Source organism: Emericellopsis atlantica (assembly GCF_019669845.1).
Source record: "Emericellopsis atlantica unplaced genomic scaffold F5Z01scaffold_6, whole genome shotgun sequence".
In the NCBI taxonomy this organism is placed as follows: domain Eukaryota; kingdom Fungi; phylum Ascomycota; class Sordariomycetes; order Hypocreales; family Bionectriaceae; genus Emericellopsis; species Emericellopsis atlantica.
Window position 1 is genome coordinate 116,083 of NW_025764708.1, and position 24,636 is coordinate 140,718.

General features: G+C 55.0%; 10 protein-coding genes across 10 annotated transcripts; 4 read left to right on the plus strand and 6 right to left on the minus strand.

Annotated features, from left to right (window-relative positions):
- Positions 1-3,605: 3,605 nt before the first annotated feature.
- F5Z01DRAFT_719609 (plastidic glucose transporter 4) lies at positions 3,606-5,887 on the plus strand (the record flags this gene model as incomplete). Its single annotated transcript, XM_046266559.1, has 3 exons — positions 3,606-3,785; positions 3,873-4,811; positions 4,874-5,887. The coding sequence occupies 3 exons, from the start codon at positions 3,606-3,608 to the stop codon at positions 5,660-5,662; spliced, it is 1,908 nt and encodes a 635-aa protein (XP_046120474.1). The 3' UTR covers positions 5,663-5,887.
- Positions 5,888-6,220: 333 nt separating this feature from the next.
- Positions 6,221-7,450, plus strand: F5Z01DRAFT_648638 (dihydrodipicolinate synthase). Its single transcript, XM_046263044.1, has one exon. The coding sequence runs from the start codon at positions 6,408-6,410 to the stop codon at positions 7,395-7,397; it is 990 nt and encodes a 329-aa protein (XP_046120475.1). The 5' UTR covers positions 6,221-6,407; the 3' UTR covers positions 7,398-7,450.
- Positions 7,451-7,638: 188 nt separating this feature from the next.
- Positions 7,639-9,268, minus strand: F5Z01DRAFT_697275 (glycosyl hydrolase; the record flags this gene model as incomplete). Its single annotated transcript, XM_046266308.1, has 1 exon — positions 7,639-9,268. The coding sequence occupies exon 1, from the start codon at positions 8,779-8,781 to the stop codon at positions 7,639-7,641; it is 1,143 nt and encodes a 380-aa protein (XP_046120476.1). The 5' UTR covers positions 8,782-9,268.
- A 797-nt stretch (positions 9,269-10,065) lies between these two features.
- F5Z01DRAFT_618106 (uncharacterized protein) lies at positions 10,066-12,265 on the plus strand (the record flags this gene model as incomplete). Its single annotated transcript, XM_046261012.1, has 4 exons — positions 10,066-10,203; positions 10,252-10,361; positions 10,430-11,493; positions 11,541-12,265. The coding sequence occupies 4 exons, from the start codon at positions 10,066-10,068 to the stop codon at positions 12,263-12,265; spliced, it is 2,037 nt and encodes a 678-aa protein (XP_046120477.1).
- F5Z01DRAFT_477476 (NADP-dependent oxidoreductase domain-containing protein) lies at positions 12,169-13,491 on the minus strand. The gene is made up of 2 exons (XM_046260041.1): positions 13,375-13,491; positions 12,169-13,307 (listed from the first exon to the last, which is right to left on the minus strand). The coding sequence occupies exons 1-2, from the start codon at positions 13,386-13,388 to the stop codon at positions 12,314-12,316; spliced, it is 1,008 nt and encodes a 335-aa protein (XP_046120478.1). The 5' UTR covers positions 13,389-13,491; the 3' UTR covers positions 12,169-12,313.
- A 473-nt stretch (positions 13,492-13,964) lies between these two features.
- On the minus strand, positions 13,965-15,966 carry F5Z01DRAFT_703253 (cytochrome b2). Its single transcript, XM_046266422.1, has 4 exons — positions 15,008-15,966; positions 14,490-14,950; positions 14,227-14,435; positions 13,965-14,175 (listed from the first exon to the last, which is right to left on the minus strand). The coding sequence occupies exons 1-4, from the start codon at positions 15,704-15,706 to the stop codon at positions 14,015-14,017; spliced, it is 1,530 nt and encodes a 509-aa protein (XP_046120479.1). The 5' UTR covers positions 15,707-15,966; the 3' UTR covers positions 13,965-14,014.
- Positions 15,967-17,115: 1,149 nt separating this feature from the next.
- F5Z01DRAFT_634137 (uncharacterized protein) lies at positions 17,116-17,637 on the plus strand (the record flags this gene model as incomplete). Its single annotated transcript, XM_046262025.1, has 1 exon — positions 17,116-17,637. The coding sequence occupies one exon, from the start codon at positions 17,116-17,118 to the stop codon at positions 17,635-17,637; it is 522 nt and encodes a 173-aa protein (XP_046120480.1).
- Positions 17,638-18,986: 1,349 nt separating this feature from the next.
- Positions 18,987-20,644, minus strand: F5Z01DRAFT_477498 (uncharacterized protein). Its single transcript, XM_046260043.1, has 3 exons — positions 20,332-20,644; positions 19,492-20,279; positions 18,987-19,436 (listed from the first exon to the last, which is right to left on the minus strand). Exons 1-3 carry the CDS (start codon positions 20,364-20,366, stop codon positions 19,006-19,008), a joined length of 1,254 nt encoding a protein of 417 aa, XP_046120481.1. The 5' UTR covers positions 20,367-20,644; the 3' UTR covers positions 18,987-19,005.
- A 277-nt stretch (positions 20,645-20,921) lies between these two features.
- F5Z01DRAFT_477486 (uncharacterized protein) lies at positions 20,922-22,080 on the minus strand. Its single transcript, XM_046260042.1, has 2 exons — positions 21,482-22,080; positions 20,922-21,414 (listed from the first exon to the last, which is right to left on the minus strand). The coding sequence occupies exons 1-2, from the start codon at positions 21,813-21,815 to the stop codon at positions 21,002-21,004; spliced, it is 747 nt and encodes a 248-aa protein (XP_046120482.1). The 5' UTR covers positions 21,816-22,080; the 3' UTR covers positions 20,922-21,001.
- Positions 22,081-23,448: 1,368 nt separating this feature from the next.
- On the minus strand, positions 23,449-23,845 carry F5Z01DRAFT_634141 (uncharacterized protein; the record flags this gene model as incomplete). The annotated part of the gene is made up of 2 exons (XM_046262026.1): positions 23,449-23,556; positions 23,627-23,845. 2 exons carry the CDS (start codon positions 23,843-23,845, stop codon positions 23,449-23,451), a joined length of 327 nt encoding a protein of 108 aa, XP_046120483.1.
- Positions 23,846-24,636: the final 791 nt, after the last annotated feature.

Consider the following 24,636-nt stretch of genomic DNA (forward strand, 5'->3'; position numbering starts at 1 on the left):
TACCATTTGAGTGGTTCAGAAGGTTTACACCTTGTTTGAACGTTTTGCGGGCACAACTAGTCCAACAGACTTGACGTTGATGATGTTTGCTAACAAGACATTCAGGAATTTCAACGAGTGTTTAAGGGGCTCGGTTAATTTGTAGTAACCCATTGTTTGATGTCTCTGTCGTTGTACTGCGGAAGACTAGGCACATCAATTTAAGTTTGGACCTAGGGTCCTCTGTTTATGATTTTAAGGTTAAATCGACCCGCTCATACCAATAACCTTAATTAGCGCCACGCCCACGGCAGTATGTTCAACGACCCAAATACGACTCCAGGGTGTTAAAAAAGCACTGCAGGCAGCCATATAATTCGAGTCGCGTGCCTTGGCTTCCTATCTTGGAAAAAGTGTTCTTCGAGAAAGCTGACGTGGAATGCAGACTGCGGTCGGTTGCCGAGAAAACGGTGCATCCAGCGGTGCATGATGGAGGGCCGTCAATGTGCAGATTCCCACTAGCAGTTGTCATGTAAAAAGACCAGCAGTATGATGTCGTGCTGTTGATTCACGGTGACGGGGAAAGAAGCAGGCTACTGATATGAAGAGGTCAAGACTACTCGACTTGGGGCCGCCCAACTTCAATCGTGTAGGGGACAACATCAATACCTTCGATGGCTAAAAAAGAACAATGCAACGTTTTGGCCGGCTGTCTATCCAACTCGTCTTGACCTCCAATTCTCAGCATGCGTATGAAGTGCTTGCAAAGCATTCTAAGGATCCGCCCAGTCGAGGAAGCCATTTAAGCATCACACCCCTACAAGAATACCCCGAGCTGCAGCGGCATCTGCGCGGGAGACTGGAATTGAGCTCCGTGCACATATGGCGCACTGTGTGCACAGTAAAGGTGGTCCAAGTCGCAGTTGGTTGGGTCATTGGACTTGGACAATCTCCATTAGAACCAGGCAGCAGCATTGGCATGCGGACAGACGGCAAACAGAAAAAGGCAGTCTCATCTTTGTCCTGCGAGATCCTCTTCGAGGGGAAATCGCTCTCCAATGCTTCTTGTTAAGAAATTGCGACGGCTTGTGATGTGGTGAGGTATTGATGTGGCCAAATTCGGACTCCCTGGCTGTCACCGCGCTCTAGTTTCGGCATGCAGACAGGGGCGAGCGAGCAACGGGCGACGCACAGGGATGGATCTCTGGCACTCGGTGGATTTACCAGGGCCTGGTCATGCAACTTAAATTGAAGAGGGCGAGAATGACCTCACACCACGCAGAGGAGGGTTGCCTCGTGACGGAAGTTGCACTGCCCAGCGTCACCTACTTTTGGGTGACGCGAGAGCGATACGACGGCGGCTTCCACGAATACTGAGGACCCTGGACCGACACTCTCAAGATGGTTACCGGCTCCAGATCAGTATTTGCAAGCCACGATACTACTCAGGCACATGGTTTGGCGCACACCCGCTTTAGTGGTTGGGAGGTGAGAAAAGGTGAGGCCCTGACGATCGTTTCAAAGTACGAGAACATTTGACGTAGGAACAGCGGCATCGTGGGGAACGAAGATAGCAAATACATGCTAATCGCGCAGAGCATATCATGCACACGTGGGGAGAGCATTCTCTCGACCGATGAAGGACTGGACCCCCCAGATTGGCCCAACTTCGTTCCATTCTCCACGCCAAGCTGTCTGTCCTTGTGAGGGTGGCCTGTTGCGATTTGACTTGCACGACTTTGACTAGTATCTTCTTGGAAAGCGATACTACGTACACTGTCCTTACTGTGAGATGACACGTCCCTCCACCCACTATATGCTCTAGGTACTTGGCATGCTTTGATTATGCGGCAGCCTGGACAAGAGGTCGGGTCCGTTTCTTTCTGACGGACATTCCGAGAGAATGCGTCCAAGTACATACTGTTGTTTTCTTCACTTGGGCTCGTTTAAGCCCCACCGCCCCTTGCCCACGGGCCACATCTGCTCATGAAATCACGATGTGTTCGTTGGAGCCCTGAAGGGCGGGTCACTAGATCAGACCTGGTTCTTCCTCCCCTGGATTCAAGCTCAATCCTTCAATCTAGGGTGATTAAGCATATTTCACTCGGGAGGAATCCAGAGATTGGAACGTCTGCTGGGAGACTACCAGCTGGAGATGTACGTCATCTCGACTGGCTGGCTGGCAAGGAATGACGACGGTTGCTGCACGCAGCAGAACAAGGCGAGTGCCAAGATGCGGGCGAAGACCACCTCGGGGGTTAAGGCTGTGGCACAGCCAGTAGATGACGCGCTATTCTCCACCAGCCTGCGCTGAAGCTGCCGGGGCCCCAGGCAGCTCCCAAAGCGCTAGCGCCTCATAGGCTGGAGCATGACTTTAAGCTTACTTTAGGCCTTATTTTAGGGGGGCGTGAACATGGGGACCGCGCCCAGCGCCCACTGACTGGATACTGCAGTCCTTTGCAGAACGCAATTCATCAGAATTTTCGAAAGAAATCGAGACTCAGATCAACATCCCGTTGGCTTGTGGACCTGATCACAACGTGGTGCGCATCAGAGTCGCCCGACACAGGACGGACAGTCTGAATGAGACCAGCAAGGGTTCGTAGTAGGTATGATATTTGACTAGTCTGCCATTCAACCATCGGAGCAAGCCGTTTCAAGGTATGGGCTCTGGCCAACAGACGAGTTCTGCTTCTACCTACACTATCCGTCTTATGACAGTGACTGCGTTTGCAGCCGCAAAGTCTCAAGAGAACACGGCGAGGCAATAGAGGAGATCAATTTGCGTTTGAGGCCCGGGGTAGAGGATCCAACCAACATGCCAATACGTAAACTGGACAGCGCTTGTACAGTCACTGTCGACGAAGGATGAGGAGGCTGGCCCATCGACGTCATTTCGTTGCTGGTCATCGCCAGATGCTACGGTACTGTTCAATTGGCAAGGTTGATCCAGAAGCCCCAACCCACCGTCTAGTTTGCTCAACGCCGCTGTTGGGAACCGGCGAGGTGCTGTAGCATTTCATCAAGATGAACCAGACAGCATCTTCGCCAACCAGTGGCAGACGGCCAGCGAGACAGTCCATTGTGCCGTCGCGTGCACTGTCCCAGCATGCGGCTCATCATGATCCCTCGATGGTGGCTCGAAATGGGGGTGTGTGGAACAGGGGGAGGCACACATGTCATGGTCAGGGGTGTGTGCACATGTGGACGGGTCTTAGCTTGTCAACCACACACGCACAGTGTTGCTCTTCTCCAGCTCTTAAGCCTTCCATTGCTGAGAGGATCGAACATCAACAGCATCCAGCTCCAGGATGGCCATCCGCTCGAACGAGATGATGAGCACGGTCCACTTCTCCACGCCCCACGGTTCCCCCAGTCTTGGAAGTTGGACCTTCCTTCTGTCCAGAACCGAATTCCTATATCTGCGCGGTTTCCCACCCTTCACCATCCAGTTCTCTCCTTTCCTTCATCAGTCACTTCACTTTCTTCGAGTTGCTCCTCATTTGACTCTCTGCTTGGGCTGGCACCGTTTTGAGGGCTTGCTGCTTCCTTCGCATCGATTGCCAGGCGAGCGAGGTAAACCACCACCAACACCATCTTGATTTTGCAAGGCATCTCTCCCCATCATGGCCAGCCCCAACACAGACGCCGAGCACACCGACTCGAGCAGCACCCACTATGGCACCGCCAGCGGTGAGAAGCCTCGCAAGGGCTCCATCCTAGACAGCCGAAAGGCCTCGACGGCTGCCATGCTGCGCAACCCCCTGGCCGGCCTGACCACCGAGGAGATCCTCGCCGACGTCGACGTGTTCTACGAGAAGCTCTACAACGACAAGGACGCCGTCCGCTCGCGCGAGGGCAAAAAGGCCATGCTCAACTTCAAGAAGCAGAAGCCCTTTGACTTTGAGCAGTGCCGTGAGGACTTTCGTCGCGGTGCCCTGCTCGCCCAGGTCAACAACACGGCCGGTGCCTTTGAGCACATTGATGTCATCCGCGAGGAGGAAAAGGCCGTCCTACGCCGCGAGGAGACGCATAGGTGGGACCAGCCCTTCGCCCTCTACTTCCTATGCACGCTCTGCGCTGGATCGGCCATTGTTCAGGGCATGGATCAGACCGCCGTCAACGGTGCGCAGGTCTTCTACTACAAAGAGTTCGACATTGAGAAGAGCCCCAGCTTACAGGGTCTTCTTAACGGCGCCCCCTACCTCTGCTCTGCCCTCCTTGGGTGCTGGTCCAACCCCATCCTCAATAAGATTGGCGGACGTCGTTTCACCATCTTCTTCTCCTGCTTCATTTCTGTGGTCACCGGCTTCTGGATGGCGGTGGCCGACTCGTACGCCAACCTGCTCGTGGCCCGCTTCGCCCTCGGTTTCGCAGTCGGTGCCAAGTCGTCAACGACGCCCGTCTACTCGGCCGAGTGCACCCCCAAGAATATCCGTGGCGCTCTCACCATGATGTGGCAAATGTGGACAGCGTTTGGTATTTGCCTGGGGTTTGTTGCCTCGGTGGTCTTCTCCAATGTGACCGTTTTTGGCGAGCTCTCTCCCTGGCGCTGGATGCTGGCTTCCACCGCCATCCCGCCCATGGTCGTCATGGCGCAGGTGTATTTCTGCCCCGAGTCTCCTCGCTGGTACATGGAGAGGGGCCGCTTCCTCAAGGCCTACGAGTCGATGGTACGCCTGCGTCGCCTCCCGATCCAGGCCACCCGCGACATGTACTACGCCTACAAACTGCTTGAGGTCGAGAAGGCCAACAAAGATGGCCACTCGTGGACCGAGTTCTTCACCGTTCGCCGCAACCGTCGCGCCGCCCAGTCTGCTTGGTTTACCATGGTACGCAGCCCCCGTCTCTGCTTTACAATCTTGTACCTTTACTGACCCATCTTTTCATTCAGTTCATGCAGCAGTTTTGCGGTGTCAACGTTATCGCCTACTACTCCACAACCATGTTTATGAACGCTGGCTTCCCCAAGGACCAGGCCTTGCTCGCATCCATGGGCGGGGGTTTGATCAACTGGCTCTTTGCCATTCCTGCCGTCTATACCATCGACACGTTTGGGCGACGAAACCTCCTCCTCGTCAGCTTCCCGCTCATGTCCCTCTTCCTCTGGTTCACCGGTGGCTCCTTTATGATCGACGGTATCGACAACGAAGACTCCACCACCAAGCTGGCCTGTGTGGCGACTGGCATGTACCTCTTCATGATGGCCTACTCGCCTGGTGAGGGTCCCGTGCCGTTTACGTACTCGGCAGAGGCCTTCCCGCTGCACTTCCGCGACATTGGCATGTCCGCCTCGACGGCCATCACCTGGGGCTTCAACTTCATCATCTCCTTCTCCTGGCCCAATATCTCGGCTGCTTTTGGTGACCACGGCGGTTTCTTCTTCTACGCCACTTGGAACATTATCGGGTTCGTCTTTACGTACTTTATGCTCCCCGAGACCAAGGGCCTCACACTGGAGGAGCTCGACAACGTCTTTAGCGTTCGCAACCGCGAACACGCTGGCTACTACACAAAGAAACTGCCCTGGTACATCAAGAAAAACCTCCTGCGCCAGTATGTCGAGCCTTTCCCTCCCCTGTACTCGTTCGCCAGCGAGACGTCCAACGGCAAGGAGCAGCCCACCGCCCAGCATAGCGAGGGCCTCTTCAACCCGGACGAAGAGAAGCGCGTCGGCATGTAAAGGACGAGGCGATCACCCATCGCTTGTAGACTTTTAGGATGCATGATTTGTGGCCGAGAGAGGCTGTTGGCAGATATTATACCCTGATGATGAGGTGGAGGGAGACGATACGTCTTGATGATGATTGCATGAGTCAGGAGGGACAATGATTGAATCTCTTGGTAGCGAAGCATGATTAGGAAAAAATGCTGTTTCTATTTTGTTGCGACTAGCATTACTGTACGTTCTGGAGATAGACTCCTAATACTTTCTTGCACATCTTCTTCTGCTTGGTGAAGTTGGCTGAGATCCTGTCCACTTGACACCTCAAGCAGGGACGCGTCAAGGTGCGCTTCTTTCAAAGGAACCAATCCATCACTTCTTCATCATACCAAGGCCTTGTGCCCTTCTCATGACCACAGGAACCGCCGATGGCATCTGTTTGCCCCACGTTCCCCTCATGGTGCCCCTCCAGCGACGAGACGCGGCGTCGGCCACAAGTCCGATCCGTGGGCACTCACACGACCAGATGGGTCTTTGGAGAATACCATCTCCGACTTGTACGCAATCCTGCATTGACAGCAAGGCCGTCATCGGCAGCTATACTTGTACGTAGTAAACGTAAACACTTGTCTATACTTGTACATGCTTGTTCAGCCTGCGTTTGCAAACCATCGTCTCTGAACAAACACAAGCCTACCGGAGTGACAACCATTTCCCTTAACGGAAGCATTTCAGTCTAGCTCGGTCCAGAAGCACCTCCATCATGCCCTCGAGCAACATCGCGGCCAAGGCGTCGCCGCTGCCTCCTGGCGTCTACACCCCCGTGGTCACCATCTACGACCCCTCGAGCCCCTCGCAGCCGGTGGACCACGATGCCATGTACAAACAGTGCCAGCACCTCGTCAAGGCCGGCATGCACGGTCTCGTCTATCTCGGCACCAACGGCGAGCTCGCCCTGCTCACGACGACCGAGCGCAAGGCCATCCTCAAGACCGCCGCGCGGGCCGTGGCCGACCTCCAGCTGCCGTCGCCCTACCCCCTCGTGGCGGGCATCTCCGCGCAGAGCACCGTCGAGACCATTGAGAACGCGCGAGACGCAGCCGAGGCGGGCGCCAACTTTGCCCTCCTCCTCCCGCCAAGCTACTGGCCCAAGGCGCTCAGCTCAGACGCGACGTTGGGCTACTTCCGGGACGTGGCGGACGCCTCGCCCCTCCCGATTGTCGTCTACAACTTCCCGGCCGTCACGTCAGGCGTGGATCTCGACTCGGACCTGCTCGCCGCGCTCGCGGAGCACCCCAACATTGTCGCCGTCAAGCTGACCTGCGGCAACGTGGGCAAGGTGACGCGCCTGGCGAGCAAGTTCCGCCACGAGCAGTTTGGGGTGTTCGGCGGCAGCAGCGACTACCTCGTGCCGACCCTGTGCGGTGGTGGCAGCGGCTGTGTGACGGGACTGGGCAACGTGTTCCCCAGCAGCACGGCAGGCGTGTACGACCTGTGGACGAGCGGGCGGACGGAGGAGGCGCAGAAGCTGCAGGCGGACGTGGCGAATGCCGAGTGGGCGTGCAAGAAGGGCATTGCGCTGACCAAGTATGGTGCCTGGTATCATGTTGGGCGCGCGATCGGCGTGGACAATGAGAGGGCGTGGGATATGAGGAAGCCGTATCTGCCGCTGGGCGAGGCGATGAAGAAGTGGGCGCTGGAGACGATGGATGTGCTGGTGGCGGCTGAGCAGGCCAAGCCGTGGAAGAAATAGATTGCAATGGCTTCTGCAGCAGGTAGAGAAGGAAAAATAGAACTTGACATGACGGACAATATGTAGTATCAAATGTCTTGGGATTGTGTCCATGCGTGATGTGAGCTACAGCAGGACGAGATGCCGAATCTGCAATAGATTATAGTTCTTGACACCTCGAAGACCAAGTTCACTCGTTTGGATAGGAGCATGCACATCTTCGGTCGCTTTCTTTCGAGAACAGGTACTTTTAGTCTGCTACCTAAGCTATAGGATCTTCGTCCACCCATCCAAGCACATCGTCGATCCTGACATACTTGATATGCTGCCTATGGAAAGTAAAAGCAATGTTCGTCGTACCGTCGTCGTCGATCAAGATGCTCGGGTAGCTCAGCTCGCGGTTCGTCTTCTTCATCGAGTCGTTGGTCATGCAGAACCCATCGCCATCCTCCAAGATCCTCTCCTTCCACGTGAGCCCGTCGTCGTTTGAGTAGCCAACGGTCAACGCCTTGCGGGGCATGCCCCAGATGGCTTCTTTACCATGCACGGCCACTTGGTTGGGCCGCTTGTCCGACTCGGGCGTGATATCGTCGTACAGACCCTCTCGCTTGGCAAGTCCAGGTTCGTGGCGCGAGCGGTTGAAGACGACGACGAGCTGCCCCGAGGGTAATCGTGAAGCGCAGATGCCACTGTTGGGGTTGGGCAGCTTTGTAGGCTGTGGCGGCGCCCAGTTGAGACCGTCGGGAGACGTCGAGCGGTAGATGTTGTCGGCCCAGCGACTTCGGAACAGGGCGATCCATGGCGAAGACGCATCGCGTGGGCGGATGGGGTTCATGTGCACGGCGCCCACGCCCTCTGGCACGTCACTGGCACCCCAGGTCTTCCCGCCATCCTTGGTGTAGAGGATCGTCGAGGTGTCGTCGTTGCCGATCCATCGCTGGCCCTCGGGGGCACGACAGTTGAACACGGGGAGCGCCCATGTGCCGTCTTGTAGAACCTGCACAGGCTGTCTCGCGAGTGACCCCCGTCGATCGCCAAAGGGGAAGCTGGGCTCTGACCACGTTTTGCCGTCGTCTTCTGATGTGCGCGTCAGCAAGACAGCGCCATCTTGGTTGCCGACATCCTGTGCCGTGTGGAACAGCCAGAGCTTGCCGGTGTCAGGGGCCTTGAAGAGCACTGGATTCTGGCAGCTGCGATTGTCGACGGCAGAGATCTTCTGGGGCTCGGACCATTCTTCGCTTCCGGGTGTGAGGCGCGAGAGCCAGATGGCGATGTCGGGTAGGCCTTCCTGCGAGCCACCGAACCAGGCGCAGAGCAATGTGCCGTCGGGGAGTCTCAGAAGGTTGGAGGCGTGGCACTGGGCGGTTCGCGAGGGAATCGCAGCGGAATGGAGGGCGGGACGCATGGTAGATGGACCTTTGCGGTGTTGTTTGTCCCTTGTGATTCTTCAGATCTTGCAGCAGCTCAGTCGTCAGGAGTGTGCACAGCGAGTGCTGGAGTGTCTAATGTACGCATCAGCTGTACAGGTATCCGCGGATGGTGTCATGCTCTGACACGCTCTTCTGCGCGAAGGCCAAGCAAGCATCTCGAGTTTCGAGTCGCCAAGGCTCAACCCCAAGGGCCCAAACTTCCGGTCGCTCCTCCAACTCGGACTTGGATCCCTGTCCGTGCTGGGATTCTCCACAGGGGATTGAGGGGTATCGGCTTTCTCTCCGACCGTCGACAGCGTACATGAACGAGGGTACGTAGCTTCGACTGACTGTCTGCTCGCAGGGCGCTGCTTAGAAATAGAAATTCAACTCGATGTGAAGATGCTAGAGGCTCGAAATATTGGCAAGGCTGTGTTGCGAACGAGAATCAGATTCTCGTGGCTCAACCAAAGGGCGTTGACTTTTCTCATGTTTGTTTGTGTCGGTGCTCGTCAACCTTTTCACACTTGTCCCACCCATTCCGATGAGCTACTTCAGACCAGGCAAAATGACTAAAAAGATAAAAGCTCGTGCCTCAAATCCATTGATCAAGAGTTTCCAGAGAAATGATTTGAATTTGAGAAACTGGCGACATGAATTGGCTGTGTAAACTTCACGGTGCAGGTAGCGTAGCTGTCTGCCCTAGGGTAGCCTGGATTCAATTCGAGCCTCGGCTTGAATCTCGTTAACAACATCAAATGACCACAACCACGCCCCAGTGACAAATTCGACCTGCCCACCATCAAGTTGTGCCGCTTCAGCAGCGAATCGCTATCCTGCCAGATCATGGGATGGCGCTGTTCTAGCCTCTACAGCAGTCTAGCCTCCAAGAACCCTGAATGTGACCCCGCGTGTTAGCGTCGCCAGGATCCATCTTCCAGGGCCAGACTCCATTTCTTCACGACCTGGGCTAGGCTGGCTTGTCCATCATGGGGTGGGTGGAATTGGTTCATGTGGGGAGGCAATGTCGCTGGACGCCAGACTCAGTGGCCACCGCACCTTTCTCCCTCCCTCAACCTCAACCTCTAATGGCTTTCTGAACCGCGATAGCAGTTCTTGAGACACGCGACGCTTCCAACATCTCCCAGCAACACAGAGCGTTCCACCCGCAGCCATGGCAAAGCGAACGTGGACAGAGGCCAACGGCCATGACCAAGTACGTCTTCAAATCACAACGAGCACGCTGCCCGAGCAAGCGCGTAGCTGACATTGATGAAAACATGAAGAGTGGCAAAAAGAAGACTGCCAACAGCACCCACACCAACGGGGTGACGAGCAATGGGGCCGACGACAAGGAGCCCTTTGTGCCGCAAATCTCGCGCAAGATCAAAGCATGTGCTGCCTGCAGACGACACAAAGTAAGACAGCCCTTCCACCTAAGCCCTAGAAGGTGACTGACAACTTAGATCAAATGCCTGATGGATGAGTCGGGTCCTCCCTGTCGACGATGCGCTGAGCGGAATTTGGGCTGTGTGCTTAGCAAGAATCTGCAAAGCATCATTGAGGAGAAGTCACAGTGAGCACATGACGCATCTCAGGCTTCACCGACTCATACATGCGTGTACTGACAACCTATTCCTGCAGATACTCTGAAGCCATCGCGCAGGACCTCGAACACATGCACACAGCATTGAAGGAGTTGACCAAGAACGCCGGTCTGCCTGACCTACCACCACTACAGAGCGCGGCTCTACGCGACGCCGATGGATCGCCAGGGGCGGACAATGTGCAAGTCGGCCACATCAGAAACGGCCTGGGCGCACACCACGACGATTACGGCCCGTCCTGCGACAACTCGCCCAAGATCTCCCCCGAGGACGAGGGCCTGCCGTACGTGCCCATCCACTCCCTCTACGCCCTCACCAAGATGCGCGCCCTACGATCACCCGAGACGATCGAGGCACAGCGCCAGAAGACAGTGGACGACTTCATCACGCGGGGCCAGCTCGGCCTGGACACGGCCCAGCGCCTGTTTGGCCTGTATCGCGACCGCCTCGACCCCTTTATGTACGGCGTCGGGTGCAAGTACAAGACGCTCGACGAGCTGCGCAAGAGAAGCACGATCCTCACGGCCGCCACGCTCACCGTCGCCGCCCTCCACGATGCGCAGTCCGACTCCATCTACGGGACGTGCAGCACCGAGTTCCGCCGGCTCATGGAGAGGAGCATGTTTGAGAGGCGGGTCGACAGGGACTACCTGCGTGCCATGTGCGTGGCGTCCTACTGGCTGAGTGACATGTCGTGGATGCTCTCGGGGTATGCCATTCGACGTGCTGCCGAGTGTAACTTGCATGGCAGTCACAGTCGCGCACTGGCGGAGCAGACGGAGGAGGCAGCCGACAGCGCGAGACTGTGGTACATTCTGTACATTTGCGACCAGCATCTGGCGACGCTCTATGGGAGACCGTCCATTGTGCAGGAGGACTCGTCGATACAGGGCTGGGACAGCTTCTTGGACCTTCCCGTGGCCACCGACGAGGACAAGAGGCTGGCCAGCCAAGTCACGCTGCTCAGTATCGTGAGGAGTGTTCGCGAGCTGTTTGGGCCCGACAAGGGTGAGGCTATCCCGCGCGTCTACATCAACCAGATCAACCACTTCAACCGTCAGCTGGATCAGTGGATCGGACACTGGTCGAACACGATGAATGGTGAGTTATCTCCAAGAACCAAGACACACAGGGGACTGACCAGGCAGATACACACCACCGCATAGGCGCATTTCCCCGAAAGGGGGCGCTTCTGCACTTCCACTTTGCCAAGCTGCATCTGTACTCGCACGTCTTCCGTGGCCTCCCAGGCGAACAGCCGGTGCCTCACTATTTCCTCGAGTGCGCGTCCATGGCCATCGCCTCGGCCACATCCATCATCACCTTCATGCGGACAGACCCGGACGTGGCAGCGGCGGTCAACGGTATTCCGTCGTACCTCCACTCCATGACGGCCTTTGCCTGCATGTTCCTCATCAAGGTGGCTGTCAAGTACGGCGGGGATCTGATCGAGAAGGACAGGGTGTACGAGATGATTACGGGCCTCGTGCACCAATTCCGCACCCTGCCCACCGGCAAGTGGCACCTGGCCAACCTCATGGCCGGCGGCCTCGAGAAAATGGTGGCCACGCTCAACCCGGGGCTGGACGGGCAAATGATGCAGTTCCCCGACGGAACCACGATGCGGAACATGATGGTCAACAGTCTTGGGGGTGGTGGTGCCCATGCCCAAGCGCACCTGGGCGACCCAGCTTTTGGCGAGATTGATACGGACGCCTTCTTCGACTATGGCATGAGCTTTGGCCTGTCACCAGTGTTCCCGTTTGATCCTACGACGTTCGCCCTGGACGGTACCGGTCAGGTCGCCACCGCACCCATGCGAGACTTTACGACGGTCGAGTACCAGCAGGTTGGCTCGAATCCAGGGACTTGATGACTGGGCTGGACTGTACACACATCTCAGAAAGCTATTTGTGGTTGTCTACATCCCTGTTATTGCCCTGGGCCGGTACTCGCTCTCCAGATACCGCACCTCCTCGTCCGTCAGCTTCACCTTGAGCGCCTCCACCGTCTCCTTGATGCGCTTCTCCGAGCTGAGGCCAACAATCGGGTAGCAGCTCTTGTGCAGCACCCACGCCGTGGCCACGAGCGCCATGCTGACGCCCTTTGTCTTGGCCACCTCCTCCACCCTGTTCACAATGTCCATGTTGGCATCGGAAAACCACGTGTTCGTCTTGGCGTCATTTTTGCTCCGAAACGTCTCCTCCTGGCCCCCGAGCGGCTTGGTCAACAGGCCCCGGGCCACGGGACTCCAGGGGATGACGCCCACGCCCGTCGCCTGGCAAAACGGGATCATCTCCCGCTCCTCCTCGCGGTAGAGCAGGTTATAAAAGGGCTGCATGGAGATGAACTCGGTCCACCCGTTGGCCTTGGCGATGTATTGCAGACGCGCAAACTCCCACGTGTACATGCTCGAGGCGCCAATGTAGCGCACCTTGCCGGACTGCACGACCTCGTGGAGCGCGCGCATGATCTCTTCGGGTTCCGTGTCGCGATCGAGGCGGTGGATCTGGAGGACGTCTATGTAGTCGGTCTGGAGGCGTCGGAGGGACTCGTCGACCGCGTGGAAGACATGTTTCCTGCTCAGGCCCATTTGGTTCACCAGCGGTCCGTCATTGACACTGGCCGGTCGCGAGTCGTCGTCCATGACGGGGTTGAAGATCTTGGAGAGGAGGACCACCTTTTGCCGCGGGATGTTGTAGTGCTGGAGCGCCTTGCCCAGAATCTCCTCGGACTTGCCGTTGGAGTATGTGTCGGCCGTGTCCCACGTGTTGATGCCTGCGTCGTAGGCGGCCTTGACGACGGGGAGGGACGCGGCCTCGTCGAGGACCCAGGGTGAGCCCTCCCATTGCGACGAGCCAAAGGCCATGCAGCCGAGGATGATCTTGGAGACCTTGAGGCCGGACTTGCCCAGGCTGGGGGTGTTAGCGAGGAGCCACATTCACTGAGCTCATGAGGCGATATGGACCTGTATGTACTCACCGAACGTATTCCATGGCTGTGACGAGACTAGATAGACAGTGTTAGGGAGAGAACATGAAAGCAGGTTACAGAGCCGTGTTCATGTCGAACATATGAGGAGAAGCCCCTCGTCGCAGGGGATCGCAACCGGAGGAATGTCACCCATGCCCTTCTCCAATTATCCGATTCAGTGAGGATGCAGCCGCTACTCGGCAGAAACACCGCCGACCGTTCTGCTGTATCATGTGGGGACAGATTGGCGCACATGTATGATGGAGATGGCCATCGGGCTTGTCTCCGCCAGAGCCGAACCCAAGCAGCCAGTATGAATAGTAACGGACTTGTGGACGCATCGACGGGGATGCTGGATACTGTCAGATTTCTCTAGTTCGCCATGTTCTCTACACACCTCAGCAGCCAGACATGAATACTCACGCTTGCGTTGGGGCGTCTCTTCGCTTCTACGGAGACGTTGTGTGCAGCAATACATCAGATCCCTGAGATCACACATGTCTCTTGGGAGAGTTCTTGTCGAGCACTTTCATAGATATGAAGCATGCCGCACATGCATGCGATTCTGTTGATCTATGTAATTACAGACTTGACACGCCCCTGGTAGTGTCATTCCACGACAAACTTGCACGCTCTGCCCTCCCATAGTCTATAGCTTCGACAATCTGTGCATCCTCGAGATGGGTTCAAACCGGTCCCCAGACGTGACGAGATGCTCGATATCAAGTGTGTTGATCAACGAAGGATTCGCCTGATCCAGGCTCGTGATACCGCAGAGGCGCATCGACACCTCAAGCTCGTCTTTCAAGACTATCCGTTTGTTAGCGGCGCAGCCTGCACCTCGACAAGACTGGTACTCACTTTGCGTCAGATGCTCGACGCCATCTTGGCCGTACACCAATGAGTACAGATACGGTCGTCCAACGCCCACGGCTGTCGCGCCCAGGCAGATGGCCTTGAGGATGTCCGAACCGCGCTCAAAGCCGCCGTCAATATACACCTCGAGACTCTCAAAGACCTCGGGACAATTCTTGCGCAGCTCCAGAAGAACGAGGATAGACGCTTGCGCCCTGGAAAACTGTCAGCAATCTGTGATCCTTCACCCTTATGGCCATGCATCTTACCCGTCCAGTGACCGTCCTCCGTGGTTGCTCAGCATGATCGCATCAACACCATATTTGACAGCCAACTTTGCGTCCTCGGCTGTCTGGACACCCTTCAAGACAATGGGCAGCCCGCTTGTCTCGCGAATCCACTCGAGATCATCCCACGTCAGCGCCTTTTCAATGTACTGCGCCATCAGTCGTCCCAGACCACTTCCCTTCTTGTCCTTGCTGCTCTCACCGCCACTGATGGCCGAGCGGATCTTGATGGCTTGCGCAGCGCGCTCGTCCGCCTCGCGCTTTCCCGGCACAGGCGCGTCGACCGTCACGAAGATGGCTTTGATGCCCAGGTCGCGCACTGTTCGTAGGAGATCGGCGGTCTTTTGCCGTTCCGAGTTGACGTAGAGCTGGAAGAAGAAGGGTTGCTCGGGGGGTGCGGCGTTGACAATGGATTTGAGGGTGTATGATGCGTTGCTGGAGATCTGTACGTATCTGTTAGTACGGAAGAGTGACTGTATAGCGAGACGTCAAGCACTTACACATTGGATGATACCTTCGTTCGAGGCACCGCGCGCCACCGCCAGCTCACCATCCGGATGCGCCAGCCTCGCCATGGCAGTCGGGCTGATGAAGAAGGGTGCCCTGCTCTTGAAGCCCAGAATGTCCCTTTCAAAGCTCACGTCCTTCACGTTTCGCAGCACCCGCGGCCGAATCATCAGCCTCTGCACGAGCTCCTTGTTTTTGCCGTACGTGATCAAATCAGTGGCGGCAGAAGAGTAAAATGCCCACGCCTTTGGTGTCAAAGCCTTTTTCGCAATGACCGCCAGATCAGGGGCTGCCAGTACCGCCTCCATGGGAGGAATCACGTCTTCCTCCTCCGGTTGCGCAGGCACATCGACCGAGCTGGCCATCTGGGACCGTTTCTCACTCGGTGGCGGCGAGGAGACCTCACTATCAGGAGGCGTCGCGGGCGTGTCGGGGCTCGGTTGCTCGAGGAAGCCTTTGAACTTGTCCTTGGGCAGCTCTTCGATGATATCCGGCGCGTGGACTTCATCAAAGGATGCTGTCGCATTGGTGCCAGCGCACTTGAGTAGCACAGAGGGACCACCAGGGTGCTCACGGATAAAGTGCGTAATGTCCCACACTTTCGAGTGCACCGCTATCCAGCAGTCTTGCGGCGAGTTGTGTCGATTCAGCTCGCTGAGCGTGATCAGCTGCGTTTCCTGCGCTTCTGCCATCTTTCCCTGGGGTTGCGCTCGTGGCAGGAAAGGCGTGAGTGTGTAGGTGTGTGTCTGTGCAAGATAAAGTACCAGACCCCGTGATCATCAATCAGCGCTTGTCGGCCATTTTGCTTCAGAGGGACCAAGATGGCTTTCAGGCTTCAGCCGAGATCCTTGCAAAGGCATGGAAATCCCCAATGTCTGAATTTCCGATGCGTGTTTGGCGGTATGCCGATCGCAGGCTGGCAACCGGTGGCGGGCTTCGCTCCTGGTGGGCCGTTCGGCTTTGTGTCCGATCCGTAACAACGAACGTTTCTGGGCACTTGCAGGACATGGGATTCTGGGGTAAGAGCGGGGAAGCTAAGGCCGCCAGGCATTGTGGCAACGAATTTGTGCATCGATGGCCGAGAGGCGAGGACAATGTTGGCCCTCGCGGCCAAAGTACAAACCCATTCATTGACAATTGGACGCAGGCGGCTGACGGCGATTGGGCTGGATTTGAAAGTGTACGCGGAGTTCATGCTTCCCGGATGCTAAGTGTGTGCCCGTATCCTACATGTATTGTTCTAGGGTACTTGGGCGATGTTTAGTTTGGTAGGGCGCCTTCTCCCATCTACATGTATGCATTTAGAGAGCGACTCGAGCTTGACGCTAAAAGACCTCACGACACTTAATCATTAAGTGATAATTAATAGAGGAGATTTACATGCCGAATTTTGCAACAAGATGTCAACAGAGTCGAACAAGAACGCATAATGCATGTGTTGAGTCGAGCTGCACGGTTGCTGGTTGTTGAGGTCTCAACCCAAACATTGAACAGGCCCCTATCTCCGTGGACAAAAACCAAATCCCGTTCAGTCTTGCCAAAGTACATGAACATACTGAACTCTTTTTTTTTCTTTTGAATAATGTAGGGCCCGCTCAGGTGCCCAAACAGGGCAAGTTGAGCATCCGAACAACGGAATCAGGTCATCGAGTTGCTGGACAGGAGTGAACGCGGCGCTGCAGGTCAACTGAGTGTCAAAGTCGCATGGGCCGAGGACTGTACTGCTACAGGTCAAATCGAACACTTCTTGTCTCCTCAGGTTCATGTTCTCTGGCTTTGTACCTCTCAATCGGTGCGTGTTCTGCGTAATGGTCAAAGCGCTTCAACCTGTTCGCACATGTAGATAAATAGTTTTTGGTGTTTCAACCCTTGTGGAACAAACATACTAGCGAACTTCAATGAACCAAGAACATATGCCGCCGAGACCTTATTTACTTGTTGTATAAAAGTCGAGTTCCTCCGCGCCAACCGTCACTTCTCTTCATTCTCACACTTTCATCTACATTGCAGGCAGAGCCGTGCAACAGTCCACCAACCACTTCAAAGGTCTCAAGTATCCATTTTCCGGTCAACCCCCCTATCGAAAGCTCTTTAGGAAGTCATGTGCGGCTACCGTGGAATCCTGATCAAGTGCTCCGGCACCAAGGCCAAAGAGTGCCACAAGTTCATCTACGAAGTCACCGAGGTGACAAAATGCGCCAACCCTGATCCCGCTAACCCAGAGACTTGTAGGAACGGCCAGTACTTCAAGAAATACACCAAGGTCCTGGAAGCGTCCGCCCCGCTGGGAGGCATTTGCGTCTCTTGCTGCGCTGAGCAGAAGAATGAGTCCAACGGCTCAGACCCCTTGGGAGGCTTCACGGGCGATGTTGAGCGTGACCAGGAGCTGGCCAACTTCTTCCGCTCCCCCTTGAACACGCACGCCTACACTGGTAAGTACGGCAAAGTCAATGCTCACGACCTGTCGGCGGCTTCTCTGGCTCGCTCCACGGGCTGGGAGATTGCCACTCTTCACGGCGGCGCCGAGGGCCTTCACCAGGAGGCTGAATTTGTTGTAGTCGACTTGCCCTCTGAAGACGATGATTATGATATTGTTGACGCTGCGGAGGCTCGCGAGGGTTAGACTGGGGTTTTAACTGCACTGACATGATAGGACTTCTGCATGGCAAAGGGGCCATTCGTCGATAGGAGTTTGGGAGTTTTGCTAATTGATACTATCTTTCACGGTCCTCGTACAAATTACATGACGTGATCCTTCATAAATATGACTGCTGCGTGACAGACGTTGCTGTTGCAACATCGACCAGTCTCTGAGAGTACATCTAGGTCACTCATACGACTGTAGACTGTTAAAGTGCTGGCTTGTTCAGTTCTGTTTGAACAAGAACGCCGTTGCCGGCTCCTTGTACCTACGTGTGTTAAACTGTCCCCAAAGCAGATGCTACGGAGAACTACCAGAACATTTCACGACAAGAAGTAGCGAGTGAATACGGTGAGTTTCGACGTGTATTTAAATTTCGATCTCGAGAAGCCATTCTCGTTTTCTTTCTCTTCCTTCCCCATCCAAAACAACATCATCAAGTCCACTGCACCACATCACACTATACTACACGAAGCTACAGCTGCCCTCCGCCAAAGTCTGAACATGTGTGGCTATCTGGGTCATCTTGTCAAGTGCTGCGGCACCAAGGATGAGCAGTGCCACACCTTTGTCTTTAGCACTGTCTTTCGCGACTGGTGCAAGAACCCCGAAGGCCACGACATGTACCTCTGCCCCCGCAGCCACCACTACGTTACCTACATGCCCGAGGCCCTGGAGTCCACCGCGCCCCTGAGCGGCATCTGCCCCAGTTGCCATGTCCGTCGTCTCGCGACGGACAAGGCCTCTTTGAAGGACTTCACCAAGGCCAACATGAAGAACTCGGACATTGTCAATGCTAACCGCCACATTCTAGATACCATGAAGTACTGTGGCAAAATCGGTTGGGCTACCCCTGAAATGCTTGAGCTGCCTCCCGTCAAGCCTGATGACTGGGTTTTCCTCCAGGCTGAAGAAGGTGAGCAAGCCGTCGAGGCCCCCAAGGCCCCAGGCATGGGACAGATCGCTGAAGACCAAGATTGCGATGAAGCCTGGGTCGAGGTCAGCCTGTGCTAAATCATGGAGCCGCTGCTGACCCGCTGTGGCAGTTTTTTAGTGTTCTCAATATTTCTGGTAAAGGAGGGTCAAAGGGACGGAAATTCGGAATATGTGCGGACAATATCTGGTATGTTACAGGACAAGCTTGAGGGACTTGGTGAGTACGCCCTAGCACGATTCCATACAGAGTAGAGTCTCCTTTAGCTGAGTGAAAGTAAAGTTGTGTTTATCTATATCTACTAAATGCTATAATGATCGTGATGTCTCAGTCCAAGACGGGAATAAGTAAAGACTGCCTTTCACACTTGTTTAAGTAAACCAGGCACACTGCTTGTTCAAGAGTCATTCCTCTACTTAAGCATAGGGACCAGCTTGAGATCGGGGAACGTCGGACCGCAAGGGAGGTACCAGATGACCCGTGACTTGCCCACCACCGTACGGCGAAGACGCCTCGGACCCTACTCCCGATTGGCGCGCGATGGGTCTGCCGGGATCGCGCAGGGCCGCGGCTGGTGAGAATCCCGGGATAGGGGCGCCGTATCCGCGAGTCGTTTGTGCCATCTCAGGTGGACTCAACCCATACATGTACGTGGGATTCTCCTGTGCGCCTCGCGTGCGTGAGTCACGGTTGGCCCAGGCATTGGCTGCGTAAATTCCTCTCTCCGGATCAGGAGGCGGTGCGGACGTGGTGATTTGAACAGGGGAGAGATTGGTGAGTTGGTCTTTGGCGCTCTTCCTCCGTTTGTAGAAGAAAATGGCCACGCCGATTAGCATACCAGCCAGTGCTAAAACTGAAGTTAGAACGTATTCCAGACGATAGGGAGCACTGGTTAAACTCACACACTGTTCCGATGAGGATGCCCACATCGGTGCCAGTATTGGTACTGCCGCCCGACGTGCTTCCCACCTGCTCAGGGGCCTCAACTGCCGTGGTGGCCGCGCTCGTGCTCTCAGAAATTGAGGTCGCGAATGTGCTCTCGGAGATTGAAGTCAAGAACGTGCTGAGATCCTCTGGGATAGCGGTCGTTCCGGCACCGTCCTGAATGGAAGTGGCTCCACGTCGTGTCGACTCGTCCGCAATGATGGAAGTGATTGCTTCCGTGGTCGTGGACTCGGGAGCTCGAGTCACACTACCGGCTGGGACGTCTTGCGACTTTGTTGTTTGCGAGTTGCGGGAAGTTGTCGTTTCCTTTGTCGTTTGCGAGCTGCTTGTCGTTGTCACTTCCTCTTCTTGGTCCCTGCCTGTCGTCTCCGGGAGCTTGGGAAACAGCGTAGGCACGACCGGTGCTCCAGACAGTGTTGGTCGTGGGGGCACAATATGGGAGAAGATTGGTATGTTTGTCCTTACTCCTCCTGTGGGCTGCGGCTGGAGGGTATTGTCGGACCTTGGGGACAGCGACTGGGATTCTCCGGGGCTTGGCGCGCCCAAGTTATCTCCTGGCTGACCTGGCGTCGTCCCATCCAAGATGTCATCTGCCTTCTCGTCTTCATCATCCGAATCTGGTCCTGATTCGATTCCATCGTCGGAGTTGGAGTCGGAATCGGAGTCGTTATTGACGTTTGGCTTCGATCCGGCTGCTTGACGGTTCAGCAGGTGGCGGCGTCGAAAATGCCGAGGCATGCCAGATCTATTGGCGTCAGCATAGCTCGCCGTCTGTCGTATGTCGACATGAATCTCACCTCCGCCTGGTTGACCTCGCGTCGGAACAATCCATCCCACTGAGCCAGTCGCTCACCGATTGTGACAGATGAGAACACTGCGTATCCAACACGGCTGGCACGATATATTAAGCAAGGCGGCCAGCGCCAGACACGAAAATGAAATGAACAAAGATGTCGAATTTTAAGAAGGAAACATGGCGAACACCAGCGCTGCATCAAAAGAGAACAACGAGACCATTTGCGCGAGGCATGGGGAGGGACACCTTAAGAGTGCTACACGCGCACATGCAGATACAAGCTTAATTCCGACTCTAACCCAAAAATAGGTAAAATTGAATAGAGTCCTACCTGGACTCCCGACTCATGGCCGTCCAAGGACCAAAAGTAACGGCGCGAAACCAGGCCCGCGACACTTGGCTGCCGATGTGCAGGGATCTGAACTGGACATGGTGCCCGTACTGTTTCACCACTGAGTCGCCAACCCCAGACTCGAAAGCCGGCTCGACGATGGCGACCCAGAAATTCTAATCGTGGCACTCTTGCCAGGCCCAGACATGCAGCGTTTCACTATCGCCGACGACGCCCACCTCCCGTGTCGGAGGCATCAAAATGGCAACCCATGCTCCTTTGGCTTATCGACGTCAAACCTATGCGACATCAACGGACCCTAGATTAGAAAGGGTGGCCCTCATTGTGGGCGGCGCTGGAGATATCCACCAAGATAGACGTCTACCTTCTCATTGTAGAAGCAGACGAGCTCGGCAATCGAGGCGCATTCGGGCACCGGGTGTCGATAATACCACACAAGACCCTCGTGCGTCTTTCCGTCAACGACCAAGTCGTAGTACTCCGCCTCCCCCTTGTACGGGCACTTTGTCGTCAGAGAGCTCTTGCGCAGCACGGATTGATCGACGCTACTGAGCGGCATGTAGTATCGCACGGGCAGGGCCGTTTCATAGAGGTGCATTGCCCAGTTTGTCTTGGCCACTGTCTTGCCGGAAACCTTTATCTCCATGGGCCGCTGGGAGGGCAGAACGTCGACACGCTTGTAGGGGTCTTTGGGGTGGACGTGTATCGGCATGTCCTCCTCGAGCCACTGATCTGTGGGAGGGGTCAGCTCCGAATGCCCCCACATGGAATGCCATTGTTATCGACGGGGAATACTGACCCATGCTGCCGAACTCGAGTCGGACCCTACCTGCCAGAGCACCATTGGCTGTGTTGTTGTGGAAGCGCAGCACGCGGTCCGTCGTGACTTGATCCAGACCATCGTGGGCCGCCACGGTCAGCTCACAGACAGAGGCGAGAACCTTTCCATTGTACGATATGTCTTGTTTGTTGAACAGCGTGCAGTTCTGGAGCTTTCCTTCGGCGAGGTAGTACTGCGGATAGTATGGGTGCTCCCAGACGAGCAGCGCATCCGTGGCATCAGCAATGAAGGCATGATTATGGACGACGCGGACTCTTTTAGGTGTGCGCTCGGTCTTCTCCGGGCCGTGCATCAGAATGTGCAGTGCGAGTTCGCGCAAGCTGGGTGGCCTTGTGAGCTTTGCGAGCGTCTACTGTGCGGATTGATGGTGGACAAGTACTCACTCGCACCCGTGAGCGCCCGGCTTAGCCATTGCGCTGTCTTGGTTGATGGTACTTGTGTGTGTAAAATTGTTCACTTGTGAGGTCAAGACGACACGAGTTTCCAAAAGGTTGCAAAGTGATGATATCAATACGAAGCTGGTCAAAGGTGGCGTTGAACAGTGAATACCATACCCCGCATGGCGTGACGCTGACACAAACACTTCACGCCGTCTTCAGTCAAACTCCGTTGCCTTTATTAAGGCACAGTTCCCCTGCATAGTTTACAAGTCATTGACTTTTCTTAAGCGTACGGATTCTTGAACCTAATTCCAGGATGGCGTGTTGCTTGACAATCAGCCTGTCCAGACGCCGGCGAGCTGGCCCCGACCAGGTTGCGCAATTTGACGCGGCGACCTGTGACTTCTGCGCAACTGTCTATTCTCCGATTCCAAATACTGTGCGTTCTTTGCATAGTCTGCAGAGCCTTCTCCCCAAATTCGCCTCCCAGGCCAATCTTGATCCGGGGTGCCGGGTTGGTTAGACCGGGACCGGACCGGATGTGGGTCCATATCCGGCTTGTCGTCCGGGTCCGAGTCCGGCGACGGGCTTGATGCATCGGCTGTATGTATTTGGCGATGCAATGTTACACAGGTCCCTTGACACTAGACCTCAACGTAAATGAATTTCTCGCTGTCCGGAGCAGTCAACTACCAGTACAGTGAACCTAATGACCAGCCTGATAAGCTATCAGATACGGTTACCCTAGAGATACGGGCCTGGTATACTTGCTCGTGATTTTCAGTCATTAAGCAATGGATGAGCTACCAAAAATATAGACGGGTAAGAATGGCGAGTTAGTTTCTTTACAGGAAGTCAAAAAGTTCGTGATTGAATCTTTTTAGTGGATAGGTCGATAGGTGCCAAATGCAAATTGAATGTCAATGAAAATAAATCAATTGACCACGGAAGTGAATAGTCGATCGAGAAAGAATCAGACGCGGGCTAAACAGATGTACACCATAAAGCATGGATTGGTTATATATTGCCAATGGGAAGGCCCGCTACATTTATCTATTGACCCGACTTATAGTTCGATATCACACCGACGACGCCACCAAGGCCAAAAGCGACGTGTTCTGGTTGGATCTTCTTCTTGGGTTTATAAACAAAATAATTCACATGAAGACGCGACAGCTCGTAACTCTTCGAATGATATGGTATGGTATAGAGTGGTTCAAACCTTGACGACAGGAGCTTGTGGGCAGCCACGGTCATATTCGATTGCTCATTCATACGGATCACGACGATCACACTTTCTGCGGCTGCTGAATCATTGCAGAGGCGACAGCCTCAGAGCCAGGCGAGCAGTTCGACATATCAAAGCAAGGGCCTCGGTGTTTTGTCATTAAATATAGTTGTCGTTGTCTTGAGGTGTAAATTGCATGTGGTCCTACTAGCAGTCGGCCGAGCTTCAGCCCTAGTAGAGAACTCCTTGCAACGACCGGAGCTTTTCTCTCGGACACGCCCAGGGCACCTAGGCCTCCAACCTAATCCTCCTGTCCATTAAAGATGCACTGAATCAGCATTAGAATCACCAATCGCATTAGTACACGTTGTGCTCCGGGCCAATCTGCTGTCGGCATGCGGAAAGGAGGTTGAATTCACCTTGGACTAAAGCCACACAATGTACATTAGCATCCGAAAATTTTCAAATCGTTCTCAGAAATAAGGAAGTACTTACGCCCAGTCTGGTGAAGGCGCCAGTAGCCCAGGTACAGTTGCAGCCAAAGACGTTGCAGTCGCAAGCACCGGACGTCTGGGGACCTGAGCAGCAGGTCTGCGAGCAGAAGAGGCCCCTCGCCACGTTCAAGTTGACGGACGAGACCGAGTCCGCGCCGGGGAGGGGGCTGGAGAGCGCGAGCCCAGAGAGAGCAGCGAAGATGGCCAACGTGACCTGCATTTTGGCTAGTAAATGTCTGAGTGTTGATGGGAATGAGCGTTTGAAGGTGAAGGAAGATGCTTCTGAGGAATGCCCCTTTACCAGAGATGATAAGCTCTTTGAGAACTCCCGGATGATGGCGCATTCATGATGTACTGACTGTTTACGCATCCGCATGTAGATGGGCATGCGAGGGTATGTCTTGGACTTCAACTCTGCTACGCTTGGGTTTGACATGCATACGGTACGTGTATAGAATGATCGGCGTTTGATATCAGAGGAAAATGTCCAATTGCTGGGTTCAATGCGGAGATAAAGTCATAAGAGTCCTTCATGTTGCCTCCGTGCGTCACGTCAGGGCAGCTGTCATGTCTCGGCGGTTTCTGCCTACCATCAGCAGCCTTCTGACAGCCAGCTCTCCCCTAAATAGACGAGAGAGATAGTCGGCAGTGTGAGAATGAATCATTTTTGACTCAGCAAAGACGCTCGTGTTATGTTTGAATGTGTGGACCTTGGTCCATGTGCTTTGTGAGCGATGACCTGGACAATGTGAACAGCAGGCACTTCACGAGTCGGCCTCACCCCGGATTGCACCAACTCGTTACATGTAGTACCGCGCACGGAGCGTGCCGCGATTCGATGTTTGGTACCTATGGCTTGCCGATTGAGCATGGCAGGTGATCGCACTGACAGACTGGTCCCACGGTCTGGTCGCGCAATGATGCGAGTTACGAACTAAGACATCAAATGATGAAGAGGCGCTGCTGATGTGAAGTGTCGGATAAAATGAACTCTCCACAGTGCTTGTCAAA